Source organism: Tupaia chinensis, unplaced genomic scaffold, assembly GCF_000334495.1.
Source record: "Tupaia chinensis unplaced genomic scaffold, TupChi_1.0 Scaffold149831_1, whole genome shotgun sequence".
NCBI lineage: Eukaryota > Metazoa > Chordata > Mammalia > Scandentia > Tupaiidae > Tupaia > Tupaia belangeri.
The window spans coordinates 1,640,989-1,663,692 of record NW_006209676.1 but is presented as its reverse complement, the minus strand read 5'-3'; the positions used below and the strand labels follow the sequence as shown (position 1 = coordinate 1,663,692).

At 38.5% G+C, this 22,704-nt stretch overlaps 2 protein-coding genes across 3 annotated transcripts in view; one reads left to right on the top strand and one right to left on the bottom strand.

Annotated features, from left to right (window-relative positions):
* The window catches only part of PPP2R3A (protein phosphatase 2 regulatory subunit B''alpha), a 228,302-nt gene extending 219,227 nt beyond the window's left edge, over window positions 1–9,075 (top strand). For both annotated transcript variants that reach the window (XM_006171546.3, XM_006171547.3), the window contains one exon: window positions 7,262–9,075. In XM_006171546.3, coding sequence (XP_006171608.1) covers window positions 7,262–7,388 — 127 coding nt within the window. In that variant the 3' untranslated portion in view covers window positions 7,389–9,075. The remainder of the gene's footprint in view (window positions 1–7,261) is intronic.
* Window positions 9,076–12,088: 3,013 nt separating this feature from the next.
* The window catches only part of MSL2 (MSL complex subunit 2), a 40,840-nt gene continuing 30,224 nt past the window's right edge, over window positions 12,089–22,704 (bottom strand). The window contains exon 2 of the mRNA XM_006171545.2: window positions 12,089–16,031. Coding sequence (XP_006171607.1) covers window positions 14,440–16,031 — 1,592 coding nt within the window. The 3' untranslated portion in view covers window positions 12,089–14,439. The remainder of the gene's footprint in view (window positions 16,032–22,704) is intronic.

The following is a 22,704-nucleotide window of genomic DNA, read 5'->3' as shown; positions in this document are numbered from 1 at the left end:
GGGTAGTCACAGCATGCAACAAAATTTCTAAAAATTCAACCACAAGGCAGCCATGGTGGCACAGGCAGTAGCATGCTGCTCTGCAGTGCTAGAAGCAACATGGCTGGCTGGGTTCAGATCCCTAGTCAACCTGAAACGTGCCCAGTGCGCAAGCCCAAGATCCTGACTAGTAAGGACCAGGGGATGGGAGTCATGGCATGAGAAAACCCCATCATGAAATTTTTTTTTTTCAACCTGAGTAATGAATGGTCATAGTAGAAACCAGAAAGACAGGGTAGCCATTACTTAAGCCTATTCAACCATGTGTCACCTAGGTAAAGATAGTGAATTATCAGGGCTGGCAGGTGGCATGATTGAGGGCGCTGGACTCCCAGTCGACCGTGGTTCGAGTCCCAGACCTAAAGGCTTGCTTTCTCTCTCTCTCTGTCCTTCTCTGGTCAAATAAATAAATAATTATTTTCAAAAGAATTTTTAAAGATAAGTTATCTTTATACCATATTTATACTTAACGGTTTCAGCAATAATGTTGAAAACTTAACAAAAAAATGTAAGTCAGGCTAAAGGATCTTCTGTGATAATCATCTTAAAAAACAGATCTGCAATAATTGGAAACAGGCTTTCCTGCTAATTTGACTGTAATGCTTTTTTTACCTCAGTTTATTATTTTATTTTAACTGCCAGGGTACATGAGTACTTACCAGAGAGAGAGAGAGCACACACCCAATGGGGTACACCCACAGTGCAATCCTTTCTCTTGCACCTCTCCATACCATCAGGACTTGGGACACACACAAGCATGTGTGGCATGTGCCTGGCATGTTTTTCAGGCTTGTGGGACTGAGATTCAAACCACACTTAGCATGTAGAATATGGCTCCCTTAGCCAGTAGGCTACAGGCCCAGCCCTCAGATTTTTAATTAAGAGCCTTTTACATTATCTTAAAAATGCTTTCTTATAGGATATTCTGGTGTTTTACCAATGGCTTTGTATTTGAGTAATTCAGATTAAACAAATTGAGGGCCAGCAGGTGGTGTGGTGGTTAAGGTGCTGGACTCCCACATGGCTGACCGTGGCTCAAGTCCCAGACCTGGCCACTTGCTTTCTCACTTTCTGTCTCTGTCTTTCTCTGCTGAGTGCATGTGCCCTATAGCAAAAATAAATAAATGAGAAAGATAATAAAATTAAATATTTTTTTAAAGCACCATTTTGCTTTTTATTCTAGGAGTCTTTTTATAATTTACAGAAAATAAAAGCTTCCTGCAAAAAATTATATAGATTAAAATGGCCCCTTATTTCTAATGTTTCAGATAACCATTCTTTCTTTTTTGAGATTTGATGTTACTAGTATGTGAAGAAACATGACTTTTAATGATTTGGTGTGTTTTGCCAAGTATTAATTCCAATAACCCATATCCATTTTCCTACTGAACATTTAGGCAGTTTAGAATTATTTTCTGAGTGGTTTTCTTCCATTCCTTCTCTCTTCCTTCCTTTGAGAGAGGGAGTTGTGGGAGACAAAGTACTCCCAACAAGGTCCTAATAATGCAATCTACTCCCAGCCTTCAGCCAGCAGTGCATCATGGGCAAGTAAGTATGTGTGCCCCACATACTCAGAGATGTCCTAAACTTGAACTGGGAACTTTCCCACGTGGGATTGCCTCACACAGAATTACATTTCTTGGGAGATGGGGGGAGGTTTTTGCTATAGGGCGCATGTACTCACCAGAAAGACAGAGACAGACAGACAGATAGAAAGTGAGAAATCACCCCCCAGGGGTGATGGCTACGCCACAGTCCCTTCTCCTCCATTTTCCTCTTGGGATCTTGAGCATGCACGCACACACACCCGGCATGAGTTTAAGCTGCCAGTCCAGGACTCCAACCGCAGTTGACTACATGGGAGCCCAGCAACATAGCCATTATGCCAACTGCTGGTCCCACACAGAATTACATCTTACCACTACACCACCATCTAGCTCCATCCACTAAATGTTTTTAAAGGTAGCATTTCCCTTTAAATATAAAGGTAAATGAATTACTCTAAGTCTTCTACATTTATTATACTTTCATCATACTGGAAAATAAGACACCATAGGCAAAGACCAGCCAGAAACTAACTGAAGCAATCATCTAGGAATGCAGGGTACAGAGAGAATTAACATTTCAAAGCATAACTCAGAATTTTATAGATAAAATAGTTTTGAGTCTTTGTTGTTTGTACCAAGCTCAATATTTTAGGTCCCTTTACATAGACATAAAATAATTTTTATTTTTATCTACATTGAAAAAAGAAATAAAGCCCAATTTTTATTCCTATCAATGTTTACTGGTATCTACCCTATGCTAGGCAAATAAAATGTGTAAAAAGGAATGAAACCCTGTCCCTCCCTCTTTCAAGTTCCTAATTAGGAAATACTTATCACAAATCTTTATACTATCTACAGCCACAAGAAAAATTAAGTTGACTAAGCTGGTGACTCTGAGCAAACATAGAAGCTCCTCAGACATGAAACTGAAGTGAGATCAACTTTCTGAGGAAGGAAAATAGTAGGTACATATTAAAAAACTTAGAGTTGAAAGAAAAGATTTTTCTAGTCACTGTATGGGTTAAGGAAGTTCAGTGAACCAAAATATCAAGCTTCTAAAATATTTGTTAATCCATTTCATATAAATTTCTTAGTATATCTTTTTAAAGTATAAAGATAAAATCCATGTGGCATAGGGGTTAAGGCAGCTGGATTCCTACTGACTGACTACACAATTTGAGTCCTGGACTCAGTGGCTTGAGAAACTTGCAGGGTACGTATTTGTACATGCCTAAAATTCTGAGAGAGAGAGATGGAGAAGGGATGTGGCGTGACCGTTGCTACAGGGGTGTTTTCTCACCCCCAGCCTATCTTTCTCTAGCAACTACACATGCCCTGACAAATTAAAAAAAAAAAAATTTCACATGCAATTAGAGAACTGTACTGTATGTCTATAGCCAACATACGTTGTAAATGTCCCCAGACAAGTCCTAAATCAAGTATTCTATCCTTTGGTCCCTTTAAAGTCATAATCCCCAGAAACTGGAATCACATCATGGCTAGGCAAAACCCTGAAAATGCATATAATCCTTTGTAAGACCACATATAGCCAATTACTCTCTGCTCATGTCACCTAGTGTATTTCTACGTCAAAGATCTGCAGAAACAGCCTTAATACTTTTTGCCCAGTAATTGCTCATCTGATAGGGAAAACTTACTTAGGGAAATAGGTTTTTAAGGCAAAATTACATGAGCCATTACTGTCCCTCATGTTAGCACTATTATATTTTAAAAATTGTTCCTCAATTTTATACCTATGATTTCTAGTAAACTGAATCCTTTGAGTACTGCTTTAATCCTCTGAACCCTCTGCTGACTGAAAAGTGACCAGTTTAATGAACAGAATGCCTCATAAAACAATCTTCATTTGGGCCCAAAGGAATCCCAGTGACCTACAACTGCAATTGTTTTTTATGTTTTTTTTTTAGGTTTTTGCCATAGGGTGCATGTGCTTGAGGTGGGGCAGGCAGGGGAGATACCACCCTTGAGGGGGTGGCCATACCACAGTCCCAGAAGTGGTCTGAAGTGAGTTAATGTACTCACTCCGTGTTCTCAAGAATTCTTAAAAAGCAGGATAAAAATTAAGACTCTCACAAATGATTTTAAGTAACCTCAAGATGACTTCTGCATCCTGTTACAAATCGTTCTTCCCCAGCAACTCTACACATCACTTCACAAGGGAATTAGGACATCACTTTCCACGATACAGTTCATTTTGAGACTAAAAGCCAAGGAAATTAGTTATAAAATGGACATTTTATATTCAAGTAGCAATGACAGTCTTTTAATTATATAATGATAAAGGAAGCAAATAGACCAGTAATTGGGAGAGGTTGCAATTGAAGGTGCTAATGGAAGTCTTTTGTGAGGTGATGAGACCTAAAGGTTGAAAAGGAATGTTAGGAAAAAAGAGGAAGCAAGGGGCCAGCAGATGGCACAGTGGTTAAGGCACTGGACTTGCACAGGCCTTCCACAGCTTGAAAATCACACCAGGCGTGTGTGCGTGCGCATACCCAAAATCCTTAGAGAATGGAGAAGTAACTGTGGTATGGCCACCCCCTCGAGGGTGATATCTCCCCTGCCTGCCCCTCCTCGAGCACATGCATCCTATGGCAAAACCTTTAAAAAGAAAAAGCAAAAATGTCCTAGGCAGAGGGAAAATTTTGTGCAATGACTCTGAGGTAGGAAACATGGAAAACTCTGAAAGGTTAATAGCCAAAATACAGTAAGCAACAAAAGGAAATGTGGTAGGAAGGTTTAGCAGGGGCCAGATCATGCAGAGCCTAAGTAAACCATTGAAAAAGGTTAAGGGAGTGATAAGAGTCCCACTCAACGCTCTTTAAAGATTATTCTGTCCTCAGACATTGCCAATAAGAGAAGACTCCAGGATACCAACAAAAAATGCTAATAAGCCCCTTTATGTAAATTTTAAATTTGCAAATAACATACTAAAAATAATTGTGACCCAACACCCCAGTAGATGTTACCATGCTCCAATAAGCCCCAGTACTTCTCCAACATGAAAATAGTAACATTTTACAAAAATTTATGATCTCTTGCCCTAATCTCCACTTCCACCCTGATGGAGGAGTAGGAACTGTCATTAGTTGAGGAAACTGATGCAGACGGATTAAGAAACATACCCAAAGTCATAGTAAGTGATCAAACCCAGACTGGAATCTGTGTTCTAAAGCTAATCCCTTAAATCACTATTCCAGATGGCCTCCATTAGGCCTCCAATGCTCAGGGGGCTGATTCAGTCTTCCTCATCTTTGTATTCCTAGCATTTGGCTTATGCTTAGCAACAAGTTTGAACATTTACTTAATGAGTCTCATTTCAGACTTAACTCCAAAAAAATATCTTATTCCCAGACCTACATGAGGTACTGAAAACACTGTAAGATTCCAGACAGCAAGTTAGGGCACCAAAGGGAAGTGCTTTACGTTGTGACAGGAAATAAGAAGAGTCTGAAAATGAACTGCTTAAATGAACTTTTGAGAACTTTGTTTCCAGGACCAGCAGCTGGCGTAATGGTTGTGTCGCTATACTCCCACGTAGTCGACCGTGGTCCTGGCGGTTTAAACTCACTCCGGGTGCCTGTGTGTGCCTGCCCAGGATCCCACCCTGAGAATGGAGAAGGGATTGCAGCATGGCTATCCCCACCAGGGAGTGATTTCTCGCTCTTTCTGGATGAGGGCATGCACCCTATAGCAAAAAGCTCTCCAAAAAAGAATTTTGTTCCCAAAAATGGAGGCTATGCCTTCAGCCAGTTCACTCCCATTAGCAGTTACCCTCCTAAAGCCTCCATTTCCAGCATATCACAGTTCCACTGAGGCCCCAAGGAGAAATGGGAAAAGGAAACAAGAATGGGAGTATTTTTGCAAAATGATTAAGTTGCACATTATTTTTTATAGTACCGTATACTGGTATTTATGAGGGACAATTTCCTATCAGGTAGACTTTTTTAAAAGTTCAACCTCCTTTAACCTCTATTCAAAAATGTTAGAGTAAGTGCCACCTATTGGATATACCTGTCTCGGCACATTTTTCCCCACTAGTCAGCCTTGGTATCTTGTTGATGAAGAGACATGTCCAGGGTTTTCTGCTCAAATGCAAAAAGCCCCTGTAAAGGATAACAAGACTAAGTCAGTGGTGTTAAAAAACTGATAGAAGGGCTGGCAGGTGGCGTGGTGGTTAAGGTGCTGGACTCCCACATGGCTGACTGCAGTTGAGTCCTGGACCTGGTGGCTTACTTTCTCACTTTCCCTCTCCCCCTCTGTGGTCAAATTTAAAGAAATTAAGTTAAATGATTCTTTAAATAATAATTTTAAAAAACCTAATAGATGGGCCAGCCAGGTAAGATGGTTGTTAAAGTGGCAGGATCCCACATGGCTGGCTGTGGTTCGAGTCCTAGACCTAGCATGCCCAAAATCCTGAGAATGGAGAACGGATTGCACTGTCACCCCCAGGGGGTGCCTTATTACTTTCTCTGTGTCCTTTGGTGAGTGCACCCACCCTGTAGCAAATCAAAATAAAAAATAAAAAATAATACATTGCTAATGATTGTGTATATTGATCTGGGTTCAGAGGTAGCCTTGATTTAACAGTACTCCAATAAGCCACAATTTCCAATATAAAATTTGTTCTCTCTGTATAAAGCCAATCTCAGGTAGCAAGCCTGGAGGATAGGAATTCAGGGACATCAGGAGTGAGCAGAGTTCTTCCATCATGAACATTTAGGTGTGCCATGAAGTTCAGCAAGGTAGAATGGAGGGAAATCCATGAATGAGCTTTGGTATATGTACATACTTAAAGATGTGCTTCTTGGGAAGCCTTAGAGGGAAGCTGAGAGCAATCTGAGGTTAAGAAAGTTCCCCATGCTTGCAATGGAAACCACTTTAATGAAAACATTCATCCAAAGCTCATTACTTTATGGACCTCAAATGCACCCTAACGTAGAACCATCCATAATGCTCCCATTCCCACCAAGGCCTCTAGGGAAAGCTTGATAGAACAGTTTCAACAAATTCTATTCTGTGCTATGCAGAACAGGCAGAGAAATAAGTTTTCCCCCAGTTGTGCCCTCCAGGACCACTCAGTAGTTTTAACTGCTATTTAGTAATCAAGGATACCTTCGCAAGCTGGTCTTCAATATCTGGCTAGCTATATTGACTTTTACCCAAACTTTGAAACTTTTTAAAATATCAGTACTGTGACTGGCCCATAGTACAGTAAGTGCTATGCACAGGGAGCTGGAGCCTACCCACATGGCTGCTGCACAGTTCGAGTCCCTGCCCAGGGCTTGAAAAACACGTCAGGGTGCTTACCCAAAATCCTGAAAGGATGAAGAAATGGAGGAAAAAAAGAGTTGTAGTGTGACCACACCCCATGGGGGGAGGGGGGTCTCTTTCTGTTGAGTGCACACTCCCTCTGGCAAAAAAAATAAACAAACCTGGCCCAGCATGGTGGCAGTCATGGCCAGCCATGGGTTCAGATCCCTGGGTCTATCTGAAAACATGTTAGGCACTCATGCCTAAGATCTTGAGAAGATAGAGGGGCTGGAAAAAGGGAATCATGAAGTGACAAGACCATCAACAGTGATTCTCCCATGTGTGCACACACACAACACAAAATTACCAAAAAAAAAAGTAACTCAATTTTGTTTTTTTTAAAGCTCCCTTGAAGATTATGAAACAGATGAACCTGCCTCACCTTCTGAATTTGGAAACAAAGGCAGTAAAACAGTAACCACAAGCCTTCCAGAGAAATGTGGGACTCTTCAGTCCGTGGATGAAGAGTAGCTGCCAACATCTATGTAAAAGGACAAAGTGTGTTTTTCTTCCGAAGAGATGCTCAAGTTTGCATTCTGCTTTTTAAAGGCTTTGATTTATCCAAGTGTGTATCTGCACTAGGAACTTTAAAAGTATTTAGGCAATAGCTCTGGATACACTAGGAGATCAGTCCAATTTGCCTCAAACTCCCTGCAGAGCTCTTCCTTGAACGTGCATGACGTGCCATCACCTTCAAAATCTGCAAATCAATATTCAACACCGCTGAATTACCAAGGATCTCTTAGGGACAGTGTCAAGCAAAGTTCTCTGCACAGAAGCAGAAGTTGCCTCAGTGTTGGCCAGTATCACTGAGGCCCACTCAGAGCTCCCATGGAGCCTAGAAGAAATCTTCATTTGCAGAAAACTTGAGTCAAAAAATTCTGTGACTTGAAAAAGCAGTATAAGGGCTTCCAGAATTGACTGAGCCCTAGTAATAAAAGCACTGCCAAAACATCTCAGAGACTTCTTTTAAATATTATGTATGTGTACTGGAGTTCAAAGATCTTGAACTTACTTGGCTTAATGTAATTTTACAATGACCTGCCAAACTGCTAGTCACTTTACATCCTCAGGAACCGTAACCACTGGGCCTTCCAACTTTGCTAGCAAGCCTGTCAACCTCCCAATCTAAAGAAAAAAATTTCTCAAATGAACACAAATACAGAATTTGACTCATACTTAAAAGACCTTTTTATCTAACATCTATGGAAAACTTGATTTATTAATATTCAAATTAGTTGATGCACCATCTTCACTTCCTATCAGAAGGCCTACTTGGAGAGGTAATGATGATAATAAATACTAGACTAGGCCAAAAGTCAAGGCTTAACCTAATCTTTCCTTCACATTGGAAAGAAACTCATTTTTCATCTATTTCATTTACTCCAGTGTTTATCACAGAATTTAAAAACAATGGTGCGCCCATAAAAGACAACTGTTGTTTCCTGCAGTGGCAGGTATGCTCATTATAGAATCATACATTATGTTTTTTAGGAACCCAAGTGCAGCCAAACTCTATAATATCCTTGAAAAGAAACTTTTTTAATGGACAGTTCTCAAATAGGTAAAAACTCTCTAGTAACTTTCAGTCATCAAATTTTCCTCCATAATTTTTTTTAATTACAATCCTAAAAGTGTCACTTCAGTCCCTCCTTTTGGTGGTATAAAGGACATACATTGAAATAATCAAACTTTGGGCTATGGTTGCCAAATAGTGGAGAAAAGGAGAATTTAGGAAATGTACCATCAACTACTACAGTAAAATTTGCTTGCCACAAATCTTCCCAGTTTCCCTTTTTGTAATCTTCATGATTAGAACTAATCTTCTATTTAACTGTCAAAGCGATAAGACTATTACAACTAATAGTTCACAGAAAAGAATAAAACTAAATTTTTAAGAAACACTGTATACAGTAACTTACACACACTGATAACTTAGGATTATTTATGTGATACATGAAATTCAGCATCAATCCTATACAGCCTTTACTAGAAAAGGAAAGCAACAACTTTATTTCAGGGAGAAATATAAAAAAGGTAGTATGTGTAGAGGCCAAATTTGGTTAAAAGGTTTTTTTATTAATAATGATCTAACCTGTTTCTAAGAGTCAACAAAAAAAAGAAAATAAAATTCAGTGTTGATACACTTTTTCTCTTATTTTATTTTTTAACCTTGTTTCTCCTTACTTAAGTCACTCTTGCTTTCACTCTGGTCAATATCTGGGTTTAGAGGTCTATAGTTAGAAAAGTACAACTACCAATACTATTCCATTTAAGATATGCTATTTTAATTTAGTTGTACTGAAACTACCATATTTTCAACAATTTTAAGAATGTGTTTCACTGTATTCCTTTATTAGAGCTGAATGCAAGGAATGTGAATTCTGAGGTACTAAGCTAGTATGTATTGGGTCATCAGAAAAGTCATGATGCGTTTTTCAATGCAAAACGCAAAAAACGCATCATGACTTTACTGACCTAATATTTAACTTTCCTCTAAAGATAATGCCAAATGTAACTAATCATGATTACCGAACTAGAAATGTCAAGTTGTTACAATATCCTAGGCCCCTTGATGCAAATCAGTGACAAATGAATTTCACAGCATAGCATTAATTGCCAAAGCAATGGCATAAACTTCTGTATATCTTCCCTGCATTGTATCTATGTCAATACCCCATTCAAAGTGTTTATAAAACTAGTGCTTGCCACAAATCTTCCCAGTTTCCCTTTTTGTAATCTTCATGATTAGAACTAATCTTCTATTTAACTGTCAAAGCGATAAGACTATTACAACTAATAGTTCACAGAAAAGAATAAAACTAAATTTTTAAGAAACACTGTATACAGTAACTTACACACACTGATAACTTAGGATTATTTATGTGATACATGAAATTCAGCATCAATCCTATACAGCCTTTACTAGAAAAGGAAAGCAACAACTTTATTTCAGGGAGAAATATAAAAAAGGTAGTATGTGTAGAGGCCAAATTTGGTTAAAAGGTTTTTTTATTAATAATGATCTAACCTGTTTCTAAGAGTCAACAAAAAAAAGAAAATAAAATTCAGTGTTGATACACTTTTTCTCTTATTTTATTTTTTAACCTTGTTTCTCCTTACTTAAGTCACTCTTGCTTTCACTCTGGTCAATATCTGGGTTTAGAGGTCTATAGTTAGAAAAGTACAACTACCAATACTATTCCATTTAAGATATGCTATTTTAATTTAGTTGTACTGAAACTACCATATTTTCAACAATTTTAAGAATGTGTTTCACTGTATTCCTTTATTAGAGCTGAATGCAAGGAATGTGAATTCTGAGGTACTAAGCTAGTATGTATTGGGTCATCAGAAAAGTCATGATGCGTTTTTCAATGCAAAACGCAAAAAACGCATCATGACTTTACTGACCTAATATTTAACTTTCCTCTAAAGATAATGCCAAATGTAACTAATCATGATTACCGAACTAGAAATGTCAAGTTGTTACAATATCCTAGGCCCCTTGATGCAAATCAGTGACAAATGAATTTCACAGCATAGCATTAATTGCCAAAGCAATGGCATAAACTTCTGTATATCTTCCCTGCATTGTATCTATGTCAATACCCCATTCAAAGTGTTTATAAAACTAGAATGATCACATGAGATAAATCGATTGCTCAGCTTTTGAAAATGTTAATGTGTGTTTAAGTGAAGGCTGCATGATTTTGTTTTCCTTTTTCGCAAAACTAAATAAAGTTGTCAATTACGAAATACGTAATTACTACACACTTGGCTTTAATCACATTTGCACTTATTTTTATGTCTGAAAGATTAACACCATAAACAAGCTTGAGTTTCAAAAAAAAAAAAAATGTATCTTAGAATCCCTGGGAAAACTATTTTTTAGAAGGTCTAGGGACCAGCAGATGGCATAATGGCTACGTCGCTGGACTCCCATGTAGTCGACAGCAGTTAAGAGTCCCGGACCTGGTGGCTTAAACTCACAGTGCGCATGTGTGTGTGTGCTGGCCCAAGATCCCGAGAGGAGACTAAGTGGAGGGCCATCCCTCTTGGAGGGTGATGTTTCACTTTCTCTCTGGCAAGCGCATGCACCTTATTCCAAAAACCTCTCAAAAAAAACAAACAAACAAAAACAAGTATAGAATATCTTATACTGAGAAGTGATTTCCTCTGGAGCCAGGGAAGAGGACCAGGGTTTGGAAGTGAAAGGCTCAAGGTATTCAAGAGAACTTTAGCCTTATCTCCTCGTGTAATGTAGTATTTTAAAGTAACTGCAGGTATTAGGGACCTAAAATTTCATTATTTTAAGAGGAGGAAAAAATATAAAATGCAATTCAAGTATAAGATTAAAATATTAGAGGGACCAGCAGTTAGTGTAATGGCTATGTCACTGGACTCCCATGTAGTCGGCTGCAGTTCGCATCCTGGACATACTGGCTTAAAACTCACGCCAGGCGCGTGTGCGTGCGTGCCCAAGATCCCAAGAAGAGAACGGAGAAGGGATTGTGGCATGGCCATGCCCCCTGGGGGGTGATTTCTCACTGTCTGTCTGTCTCTGCCTGTCTGGCAAGCACGCACACCCCATAGCAAAAACCTCCCCCCCCAAAAAAAGTACACATATATTATACTTTGAATTCAATATTTTCCTACAGCATTTGTTACCTATGATATGGGAAAAGTCTATTTTATATTTCATCTGATTGTCATAAAACTTTTCTTCAGCAAGATCACCACGGAGTTGTCTTAAGAAAATGAAAACTACAAAGAACTAAAAGGAATCCTTGCTATAGGACCATAGTAACTCTACATGGAAAGATAAACTCATGAAGCTTATCAAAAGGTAAGTTGTCAACCCTAAAACAATTTGTAAGGTAAAAGATCATTGGAGCATTTACTTTAGTAACAAGAACTCAAAAGAACATTCAAGATATGTCATATTAAATGCTATTATTATTTCAGTGGTTTCAAATCCTGAAATAAATCTAGTTATTTCACTAATAACCTCTCAATCACCCCTTAGTCACTGATCATCATTCCTAAATAACTCATGGTATAAAGAAAATACAGAAATCAAGGCACTGTAATTACTTACTTTTCCCCAAATGTATGTAATACAAACCCTCCAGAGCATTTTATCCCAAACTCCTCAGTATTCTACAACATAGAATTAGAAAACTATCATTTATTGATAGATTTAAGGTGTAATACAGGTTTCAAAAAATGTGGCAGTGAGAATACCAGCATAAAAAAGAGAAACTTGTGCTAAAAACAACCTGAATTCATCATTGGCAATATTCACATAACAATCAAGTCCCTCACATACTAATGATTTCCACTTTGTCTATATTGCCAACCTCCCATGCATCAAAAAACACAAAACTAAGATTATCAAACTTGGGAATCAATAAAGTTCTCTATGATTTTTAGGATCATAATATTAGGAAAATTTGGGAGATTTGTAAAATATATCCTAATCATCCATGTGTACAATCTCATTTCTAGTCATTTTTGCAGTGATCATTAGTGAATAAAGAACAGATTTACAAATTTATATAGCAGGGCATCTGGGTTCAACACAAAATTGTTACAAAACTTTAGGTAAATACATATTTCATAAGACACTGCTAACACTTAAAGGAATTAAATAAAATTCCAAAATTTGGAAAGCAAATAAAGACAAGACAACTAAGAAGCATTTTCCACCATTTACTCTTGTTATCAAAAATAGTTCAACTCTTCTTGCAAAACAAAAACAAAATAGTACATACTGGACACATACATCACATTTTTCTTCCTATGGCTTTAGCCCACCCCCACCCCACCAAGAGAGACCGAGAAAAAAAATCAAAATAAAAACAAAACAAACAAACAGAAAAAAAAAAAAAAAAAAAAAAAAACAGAAAGCCCAACAACAACAGAAACAATTCTACCTGACCACATTCACAGAAAATGACACCGGGATACACTACAAAACTGAAGGAGGTGTCATCTGCTCTGTGTCCAAAGGTTTCTTCTCCGTGTCTTATACTAGGCGAGTAACCATCATTGAACATGCTGTGTGCCAAATCAAAACGTAACTTCAACGTATGTCAGATCTTACTAGAGATGGTGAACGTAGTAGAAATGGGAAATATTCCAGCAGTATTTTTCTTTAAATAAGCACTGACAAAGCAGCAACTCTTCTTTAAAATCTTAAGGTTATTTCTTTACACTTAGTCAGTCTTTGTTTTATTTGGGCTGTGCTCTCTCAAGCAACTGACTAGATATCCCTTCAACAGAATGTCTGTGACTCACTTGTCTTCCCCATAAAAATTAAAGGGAAGGAGTGCATTTAAACTGAAACATAGTTTGTGCTTTACATGCAAAAGAGCATTCTAAAGAAAATCCTCCTAGGTTTAAACCTACCTAAATGCACAGGCTTCTTAAAAAGACATTTTTATTAGGCCTCTACAAAGAAACCTTCATAATGAATAGCACCCTTAAAAAAATAGGAGCATATTCAAAATAAGTCTGTGACAAAGTATAGGTTAGAAGAAACAAAAAAAAAAAAAACAAGTGGCCAATGGCATTAAGTATAATGTATAACTCTAGATAAGTTTTGGGGCATTATTACAAAATCACTTTAAATAAATCCCAATTTACAAATAAAACACTTTTATAGTTTTTTTCAAAAATTGTGTCACATATTATAGTTTAAATTCAATTACCTTCCGAATAAAACTGCTCTTCTCTACTTCATTTACCCAATTGGAACATTGCTCAAAGTGAAGGAAAGATTTAGAATTTTTTTTTTCCCTAGAAATGAGTCAGACTGAAGAGGCTCAACTCTAGTTTTGTAACATAAACAGCTAAACATCTGTAGTCTGACAGAATTTGTTCACTTTTTCAAAAGACAGATTTCTTAAACATTCTAATGAGGGGCAAATTTCCTTTCATAATACTGCTGATTTAAGAACTGCTACATACACCAGTAGCCAATTTTCATGATCAGAAATGGTATGTCAGCACAAAGGTTGAGCTGGACACATCAGCTTTTCAACAGGAGGAACATCAATGGCAACTGAAGACAGCACTGAGTCTCCTGAACAAACTAATGGCTACTTTTCCACGCCCGAGGGGAAAAAAAAAAAAAAAAAAGCGCAATCTTTATGGACTGACTAGATACCACTTCCTTACATTTAATCATCAACTTTGATTATGCACAAAGCATGACCATAAACAATGAGGTTAATGTTATTTTCCTTGCCAAAGTTCATTCTGTATAAATCAGTTGCATCAGCATTTCTTCTCAAACTATGAGGTTCTGTAAGAACTAAGGACATATAGATGTAGGGTTACTCCTCCATTATCTGCAAACTATTTCCCCGACACTAACACATATAACTTAGCAATGAAAACACTTGATACAAGTGATCTATATGCAGGAGCTCCGGCAAGTTAAACCAACAGAACCATAGCTGCCGTAAAACTGTAGCTATTTCCCTACCAGAGGTAGGTTTTAAGACCCACTGATTTAACAGTCGAATCTCATGTCTATAGCTTCATCCAAACTTTTATCATCATGTGTACTGGCAGCTAAAAACGTCGTTACTGGGGACCCTGTGACATTAATTACACTGGTGCTGGTACTCGCATTACGCACAGCAATGCTAGTCACATTAATGCCCAAAGTGAGCCTGGTCTGCTCCAAGGCCTTTTCTGGCACAGCAAATGCCTCCAGCTTCTTCTCCCCATTGGCCATATAGGAGTTTTGGCAGCCACGACATATACAATCTAAGCAGGCTTTGCGGTTAGAGTAGCAAGGGCAGCGTTGGCCTCGGCATGTAAGAACACTTGGATTTTGAGTAGCTCGCCCACATTTACACCCTTTCTTTTCCTGGGGTTTTTTGTATACAGTCTTGGTAGGACTTCCTGGCATAAAATGATGACTAGGAATCTTTTCCTTTACTGCTTTGTCTTTTTTTAGAATACCTGGCTTGGTTTTAGAATGAGATTTCTTGGATCCATGTTCATGACTCTTTTTCATGCTTTTAGTAGACAAAAGTACAGTTTTGCTGATTTTGGGTGTCGTGCCTCCATTGGGAACAGTTGCTATAGGTTGAAGAGAAATTTTGCTCTCCCGTTTCACTGTCACAGGAGCAGATGCCCCCAATGTTGGGCCTCGGATAATGGTAGAAATTGGAAGTGGCTGAACTTTCTCACTGTCGCTTTCTGATCTGGATCGTTTTCTATTCAATTTTGCTACCTTCGGAGTTGCTGCTGTACATGATAACCCATGAAGTGCAGGACTGGTGGACATAAAAACATTATGGCTAAGAGACTGGGAAGAGAGCTGCAGAAAAGGTCCATTGGATACAGTGGTTTCCAAATTCGGCTGCAAATTAGGACAACAAACCTCTGTATTTGAAACAGTTTCTAAGCTGCGGAGTACTTCCTCAACACTCAGTAACAGAGAGTCACCAGGTTTTATGTCTTCACTGAAACTGCAGATATCAATGCCTGTGGAGCATAAGTCAGTGGCTACCGTGTCACAGACAGGTGGCAGGCTGTCAGATAGATCCTCAGTCTTTATGTCAACAGTGTTACATACATCAATTGTATTTGAATGTTCAGGTGAAGGAATATTTATACCAAACCGATCTATTGATAGCCCATTATAAGTAGGCAAACCATTGATAACAGAACTGCCAATAGCAATGCTGAGGGTGCTTTCAGACATTGGAGATAAACTAGCTTGAGGATCAATTGTGGGTTCTGAGGTTGAAGGTAAAGGGGAATGTGTCAAACACAAAGTAAAGGATGAATCTGAGGGTTTTTCTGTCTCCTCACAAAACAGTGATCCATCATTAAGCAAAGCCAAAATATCAGAAGAACAGTCGACTGCTTCTATTATATCCCGTGCCAATGTAGTCTGTGTTATATATTCACATAGTTTTTTGTAGCAGTTCACTAGGATGCTTAACTGCTTGTTTTCCTCAAACTGCTCATAGTCTTTGCACCAGCTACATGAAGGTTTCATCATCATTTTCTTGCCTTTACAAGTTTTGCAGACATAGTGCTGGCAGGTGGAGTTGGTGGGTGCAATAGGATCTTGTAGCAAATGTCCTAAGGGGAAGAAGGAGGAAAGCAAAGATTTTAGTAAATTTATGGTTTCATATACTGGAGTTAAGAAGGCATTACAAGTCATCTATCAAAACTGAGACAGGTTAAACTCACCAGACCAGATAACAAAAAATATTCGTACAATAAATGGAAAAGTATTGAGTAGCTCACTTCATTTCCATGCCATATTCCCCATTCTTTTATATCAAACCAAAATCTTCCTTGATTCTGTGTCTCTCCCTCGAACAGTATGTTCTGGTTCTCCTCCTCCTTCAAAAGTTATAAAGTTAAAGATGGGAATAGCCAATCACCAAAGGCAAACTAGGCTCAGCGCCCCTGAGACTTCAATCTGGTAATTACCAGATTACCTCGAGATGGTAATGCATCGAAATGCATTATACTGACTCTTCATTTTATGCTGGACACTGGGAAAGATACGCATAAGAAAGACTTAGTTCCTGCCCTCATAAGAGAATCTTAAAGGTGTTTATCATGAGGGTGTCTATCAATCAATACAAAGGCATCTTAATTTTAAAAGTCCAGTGTTTAATATACTGGTTATACTAATCAAGAACTTTAAGGAAAGGAGAAGAGCACAATTAATTACAATAGAGAAAAATTATGTTCGCTTACTAATAAGTACTATTCCCATTTTTCTCATAAAAAAATCAAAATACAAAACAGAAAAAGAATTACATTTAATTTTTCCAAGAAAAAGGCATAATACTTCTGACATAATTCTTCTGACAGAATTCAAAATGACCGCAGTCATAAACCACAAGTATCCTAAGAACGCCAATATAGTACAAAACTGAAAGTGCTCTCCCAACTTGAAATAACTCTCCAATTAAACATGACCTATACACATAAACAAGGAAAGGAAAACAAGCATATCTAGTCCCTCTCTCTTACTTACTGTGGAAAGAAGCAACTGCTCTTTGGTTCCCAACCCAAAGAAGTAGTTCTTTTTTCATAAACCATACAAAAGAAATGTTCTCCAACCACAACAGAAATTAAAATCAACAGAAAGAAATCAGGAAGATATTTAAGTATTTGGAAATTAAACATATACCTAAATAATTCATGAGTCAAAAAGCATTACAAAGGAAATCAGAAAATGCTGAATGAAAAAAAAAAAAAAAAACAAGGAATGTACCTAATGAAAAAAAACTACAAGGGATGTACCTAAAGTCCTATGTTTAGAGAAAAATTTATTAAAATCATGACTTAAAAAAAAAGGTTAAGTCAATAACCTATGCTTTCTTTCACCTTAATAGGGAGAAGAATAGCCAGCTCAATCCAAACTAAGCAGTATAAGCAAATAAAAAGAGAAAACAGAAAAACCAAAGGGAAAAAAGTAAGTAAAACCAAAAGTTGAAAGTTGATTGTTTAAAAAGATCAGAAAGTTTGGCAAACCTTAGTTAGGAAAAAAAAAAATACAAAGTAACCACAATCAGGAATAAAATTAAAATACTATGCACTGACAACCAGATGCCACACAGCTGGCCACGGTTCAAAAACCAACCCTGACCAGCTTAGAAAACATGATGGGTGCATCTGTGTGTGCATCCAAAATCCTGATGGAAAGGAGAAATGGAATAAAAGGATTGTTGCATGACTATAACCCATAGGTGAGGGTAGGGGAAAACACCCTGTTTGCCTGTCTCTTTTGTCCACTTATAAACAATAAGATGAATTTCACTAGAAATGTAAATGCTTAGGTAAACATGAGCAACTTCAGTTCAAAAAATTAGATAACCCAGGTGAAATAGAAAATTTTCTTTTTTAAAAATTACGTATTTAATTTTATTTATTCATTCATTTATTTTAATTTGACCAGATAGAGACACAGAGAGAGAGAGACAAAGTGAGAAAGCAAACCACCAGATCCAGGACTCTAACCACAGTCAGCCATGTGGGAGGTCCAGCACCCTCAATCACTATGCCACCTGCTGGCCCCGAAATAGACAAGTATGATACAAATGACCCCAACACACACAAAAGGCTCAATTAAAAACTGAAGAGGGGGCCAGCAAATGGCATACCAGTTATGTCACTGGACTTCCACATGGCCAACCAGAGTTCAAATCCCAGACCCAGTGACTTAAAGACCCAGTGGCTTAAAACTCACATTGGGTGCCTGTGTGTGTGCATACACGTGTGGGTATGTGCCCACGCCCAAGATCCCGGGAGGAGAATAGAGTTCTCTGTGTGTGTGTGTGTGTGTGTGTGTGTGTGTGTCCTCACAAGTGGATGGGCCCAAAAGCAAAAACCTTAAAAAAATAAATAGAACTGCTTTAACTTGATAACAGGAATGTATTAAAAACCTACAGTCAACATTTGTATTTAAAGATATGCTGAATGCTTTCCCCTCAAAGATCAGGACAAGGAAAGGATCCCTGTTTTTGACACTTGTATTCAAAACTATACCTGAAGTTCTAGCTAGTACAGGAAGATTCCAAAATAAATAAATAACATCCAGACTGAAACAGAAGAAAAAACTGGTTTAATAACAGATCACATGGTCATATATTATATATAGAAAAATCCCAAGAAACCAAAATTATAATATGTTTTTAGCAAGATCACAGCATTAACTTAATATATGCAAGTCAGTGGTATTTCCTAGTGATAAATATTCAGAATAATTTTTAAAAACCTAATTCACAATAGCATCAAGAATATATTCAAAACACAAAAAATTTAAAGTACAACCCTTCTGTGCCAATAACTATATGGCAATGATAAAGGAAATCTAAATAAACCAAGACACACTTCATGTTCATAAACTGAAAGATTCAAAACTTTCAAAACGGCAATTTTAAACCCTCTCTTAAAAATTATTTACTTATTTATAATTTGCTACAGGACATGCACTCATTGGGGGGGGGGGGTGAGAAAGCAAGTCACTAGATCCAGGACTCAAACCATGGTCAGCCGTTTTAAGAGTCCTGTTTGCCTTAACCACCATGCCACCTGCTAGCCCCAATTTTGGCCATCTTCAAGTTCAATGTAATCCTTATCAGAATCATAGGTTGCTTTTTTTTAACTGACAGGATAATTCTAAACTTCATATGGAATCATAGAAGACACAGGATAACCAAAACAATTTTGAAAAACAGCAAAGTTGGAAGACTTACACTATCCAATTTCAAACTTTATACTAAAGCCGCAATAATCAAGACAGTGTGGTAATGGCAAAATATAGACATATAGATTAAAAGAATTGAGAGTCCAGAAAGAAGGACTTATGTTTTTATAGTCAACTGATTTGTCTGAGAAGAATGCTCAGATAATTCAATGTGGAAAGTATATTATCTTTTTCTTTTCTTCAAGAATTTTTTTTTCATTCAACTTTATTTATTTACTTATTTCTATTTGACCAGAGAGGGACAGAATGAGGGGAGTGTAAAGGAAGTGAGAAAAGCAAGCCGCCACATCTGGGAATCAAACCGTGGTTGGCCATTTAGGAATCCAGCACCCTTAACCACCACACCACCTGCCAGCCCCAAAAGAAGACTTTCAATACATCAGGGGACAATGTGATATCCAGATGCCAAAAAATTTGCATTTAAATTGTAAATACCTACAAATTTAAGTGCTTACTTCACAATACACACAAAAAGTAAATCAAAATGAGGTAAAATATTAAAATTCTAGGAAAAACACAGGAGGAAAAAAAAAAATCTTTGTGACTTTGAGTTGAGCAAGGTGTTCTTAGGTGTGACCCTGAATGTACAATTCACAAAAGGGAAAAGAATAAAATAAGTTCCTCAGTAATAAAAATTGTGCTTCAGGGGACCAGCAACTGGCGTAATGGCTATGTCGCTGGACTCCCACAAAGTCAACAGCGGTTCGAGTCCCGGACCCTGTGGCTTAAACTCATGCTGGGCGCGTGTGCATGCGTGTCCAAGATCCTGAGAGGAGAATGGAGAAGGGACTGCGGCATAGCCATCCACGCTGGGGGATGATTTCTCGCTTTCTATCTCTCTGTCGCTCCCTGTCTAGGCAGTGCACACGCCCTATAGCAAAAATCTCTCCAAAAAAAAAAGTCAGATATTGGGAGAAAATATTTATAAATTACATACCTGATGAAAGGGTATATAAGCAAAATTATTTTTTAAAACTTCATATAAATCAGTAAGACACATATTAAAAGTAGAAAAAAAATAATAAACATTTCACCAAACAAAATATATAAATAATAAACACATGAAAATGTGCTCAAAATTGCCAGTCAGGCAGCACAGTAGTTAAGGCAGCAAGATTCCACATGCCAACTGCACAGATCAAGTCCCAGATCCAGCGGCCTGAAGAACACACTGGCTCCATGTACATCCATGACCAAAATCTTGAGAGGAGAATGGAGAAGGGACTGCTGCATCGTCATCTCTGTTGTGTGTGTGTGTGTGTGTGTCTGTCTGTCTGCTTTTTCTTCCCTTGGTCCCTTCCTTACTCTCCCGTGGACACATTTGCCCTATTCCAAGTAAAAAATAAAAATGCTCACTATCATCTGTTATTAGGGAAAGTAAAGTTACAACATACTACTATACATCCATTAGAATGGCTAAATTCAAACTGACAATTCTAAGTTGGCAAAGAGATGAATCTGGAGAAACTGGAAACTTACATATGATACCACCACTGAAATATAAAATAGCACACACTAGGAAACAGTCTAATACTTTCTTAAAAAGTTACAACATAAATTTACCATATAACCCAGTAATTTTACTCCTAGGGCCTACCCAAAGAAAAACATATGTGGACCCAGCATGATGGCATAAGCAGTAAGGCACTACTATGTGAGGCTGGGAGACCCAGTTCAGTTTCCAGACCTAAAGAGGCTAGATGTGACAGACAGCAAATGCTAACTGAAGGCTAAGGCAGGAGAATCACAACATGGTAAGACCTTGTCAAAAATATCATCTCCCTCCCTCATAAAAGAGAAGTGAATGTGCACAGCAGCATTTTATTTTCCGGAGAGATTTTTTTGCTATATAGGAGGCTTGTGCTTGCTCTAGAGGGAGGGAGACAGAAAGCAAGAAATCACCCCTCAGGGGGCATGACTAGGCTGCAACCCCTTCCTCCTTCATTTCCCCCCTGGGATCTTGAGCACACACAGCCAGTGTGTTTGTAGCCACCAGATCCAGGACAAACTGTGGTGGGACACAGGATCATCGAGCTACATACCCACTACACCACCTGCTGGTCCTGCACAACAGCAAAAATAAAAAGAACATACTCCTTATGCCCATTAGCTGATAAGTGGATAAGAAAAATGTATATTCTGGGGACCAGTAGGTGGCGAGTTGGTTAAGGCACTGAACACTCCCACGTGGCCAACTGCAGTATGAATACGGACTGGGTGGCTTGCTTTCTCACACACACACCCCCCTGTGTATTTTTCTCAGGTAAAAATTTTAAAAATAAATGAATAAATAAAATTAAATAATTATTTTTTAAAAAAAGAAAAAGAAAAATGTATATTCATGTGATGGAAAAGCACTCAGTGATTAAAAAGAACTGGTACATGCAACATCATAAATTAACTTCAATAACACAACACGGAGGGGGCCAGCCCTGCAGCGTGGCAGTTAAGTGCTACACACAAGAAATCAGACCCCCACATGGCTAACCACATACAGTTCAAGTCCCAACTTTGATGGCTTGAAAACCATGCCAAGCATACACATGCATGCTGGCTCCCACAATTTTTTTCAATATTTATTTATTTTGTTATTATTGTTTATGTTTTTAATTTTACCAAAGAAAGACAGAGAGAGAGAGAAAGTGAGAAAGCAAGGCACCAGGTTCGGGACTTGAACTGCAGCAGCCATGTGGGAGTCCAGCACCTTAACCACCACACCACCTGCTGGCTCCAGGCTCCCGGAATTTTAAGCCACCCGTCTGGGACTTTGGGACTTGAACTGCAGTCAACCACATGGGAGTCCAGCAACATTACCATTATGCCATCAGCTGGTCTCAATTTTAAACAATTTTTAAACCAAATTAAGATTTAACTTAAGAAAAAAAAAACTTTTTAAGCCCTAGAAAGGGGTTCTAGTTCAGCCATCAAAAAGCATTTGAGGTTCGGCGGCGGGAGGCAGGCCCTTCCCCACACCCCCCCACGCCATGGCTGCAACCGGTGGCGGGACGCGGACCCTCCCGGGCTCAGCGCGTTCCCCCGGGCCCCGCGCCAAGACGGTGGCACCTGGCGAGCCCCCCCGGCGCCCCCGAAGATGATGGTTACCAGCCCTGCATTACCTCAGGGAAGAATAGGAACTACCCTACCATTCTTAGGGAAGCCAGATACCCGAGGATGACTCACGCTGCAGATCCCCACAACACCATTCCCGCTAATCACAAGATGGGTGATGTGCCGCATCAACTGATGGTCATCTCTGCTTACCAGAACCGCTTTCCTGAAACTGTATTCCATGGAGACTCACCTACAGTTGCGGAACTGCACAAGACCCACCCTTGATCCAACCTTGAATGGAATCTATGTTCCCTATTGTTAAAAACTTTGGACTCGTGGCCCCTCTCCCTTTGCTCGCAGGTATCGCATTTTTAATGACCCTTCTGGAAGACAACTGTTTATAGCAGAGATAGTGTAAACGGGAGAGGGGGAAAGGGCTGAGGGTCAAACATAGGATAAAAAACATATATATAT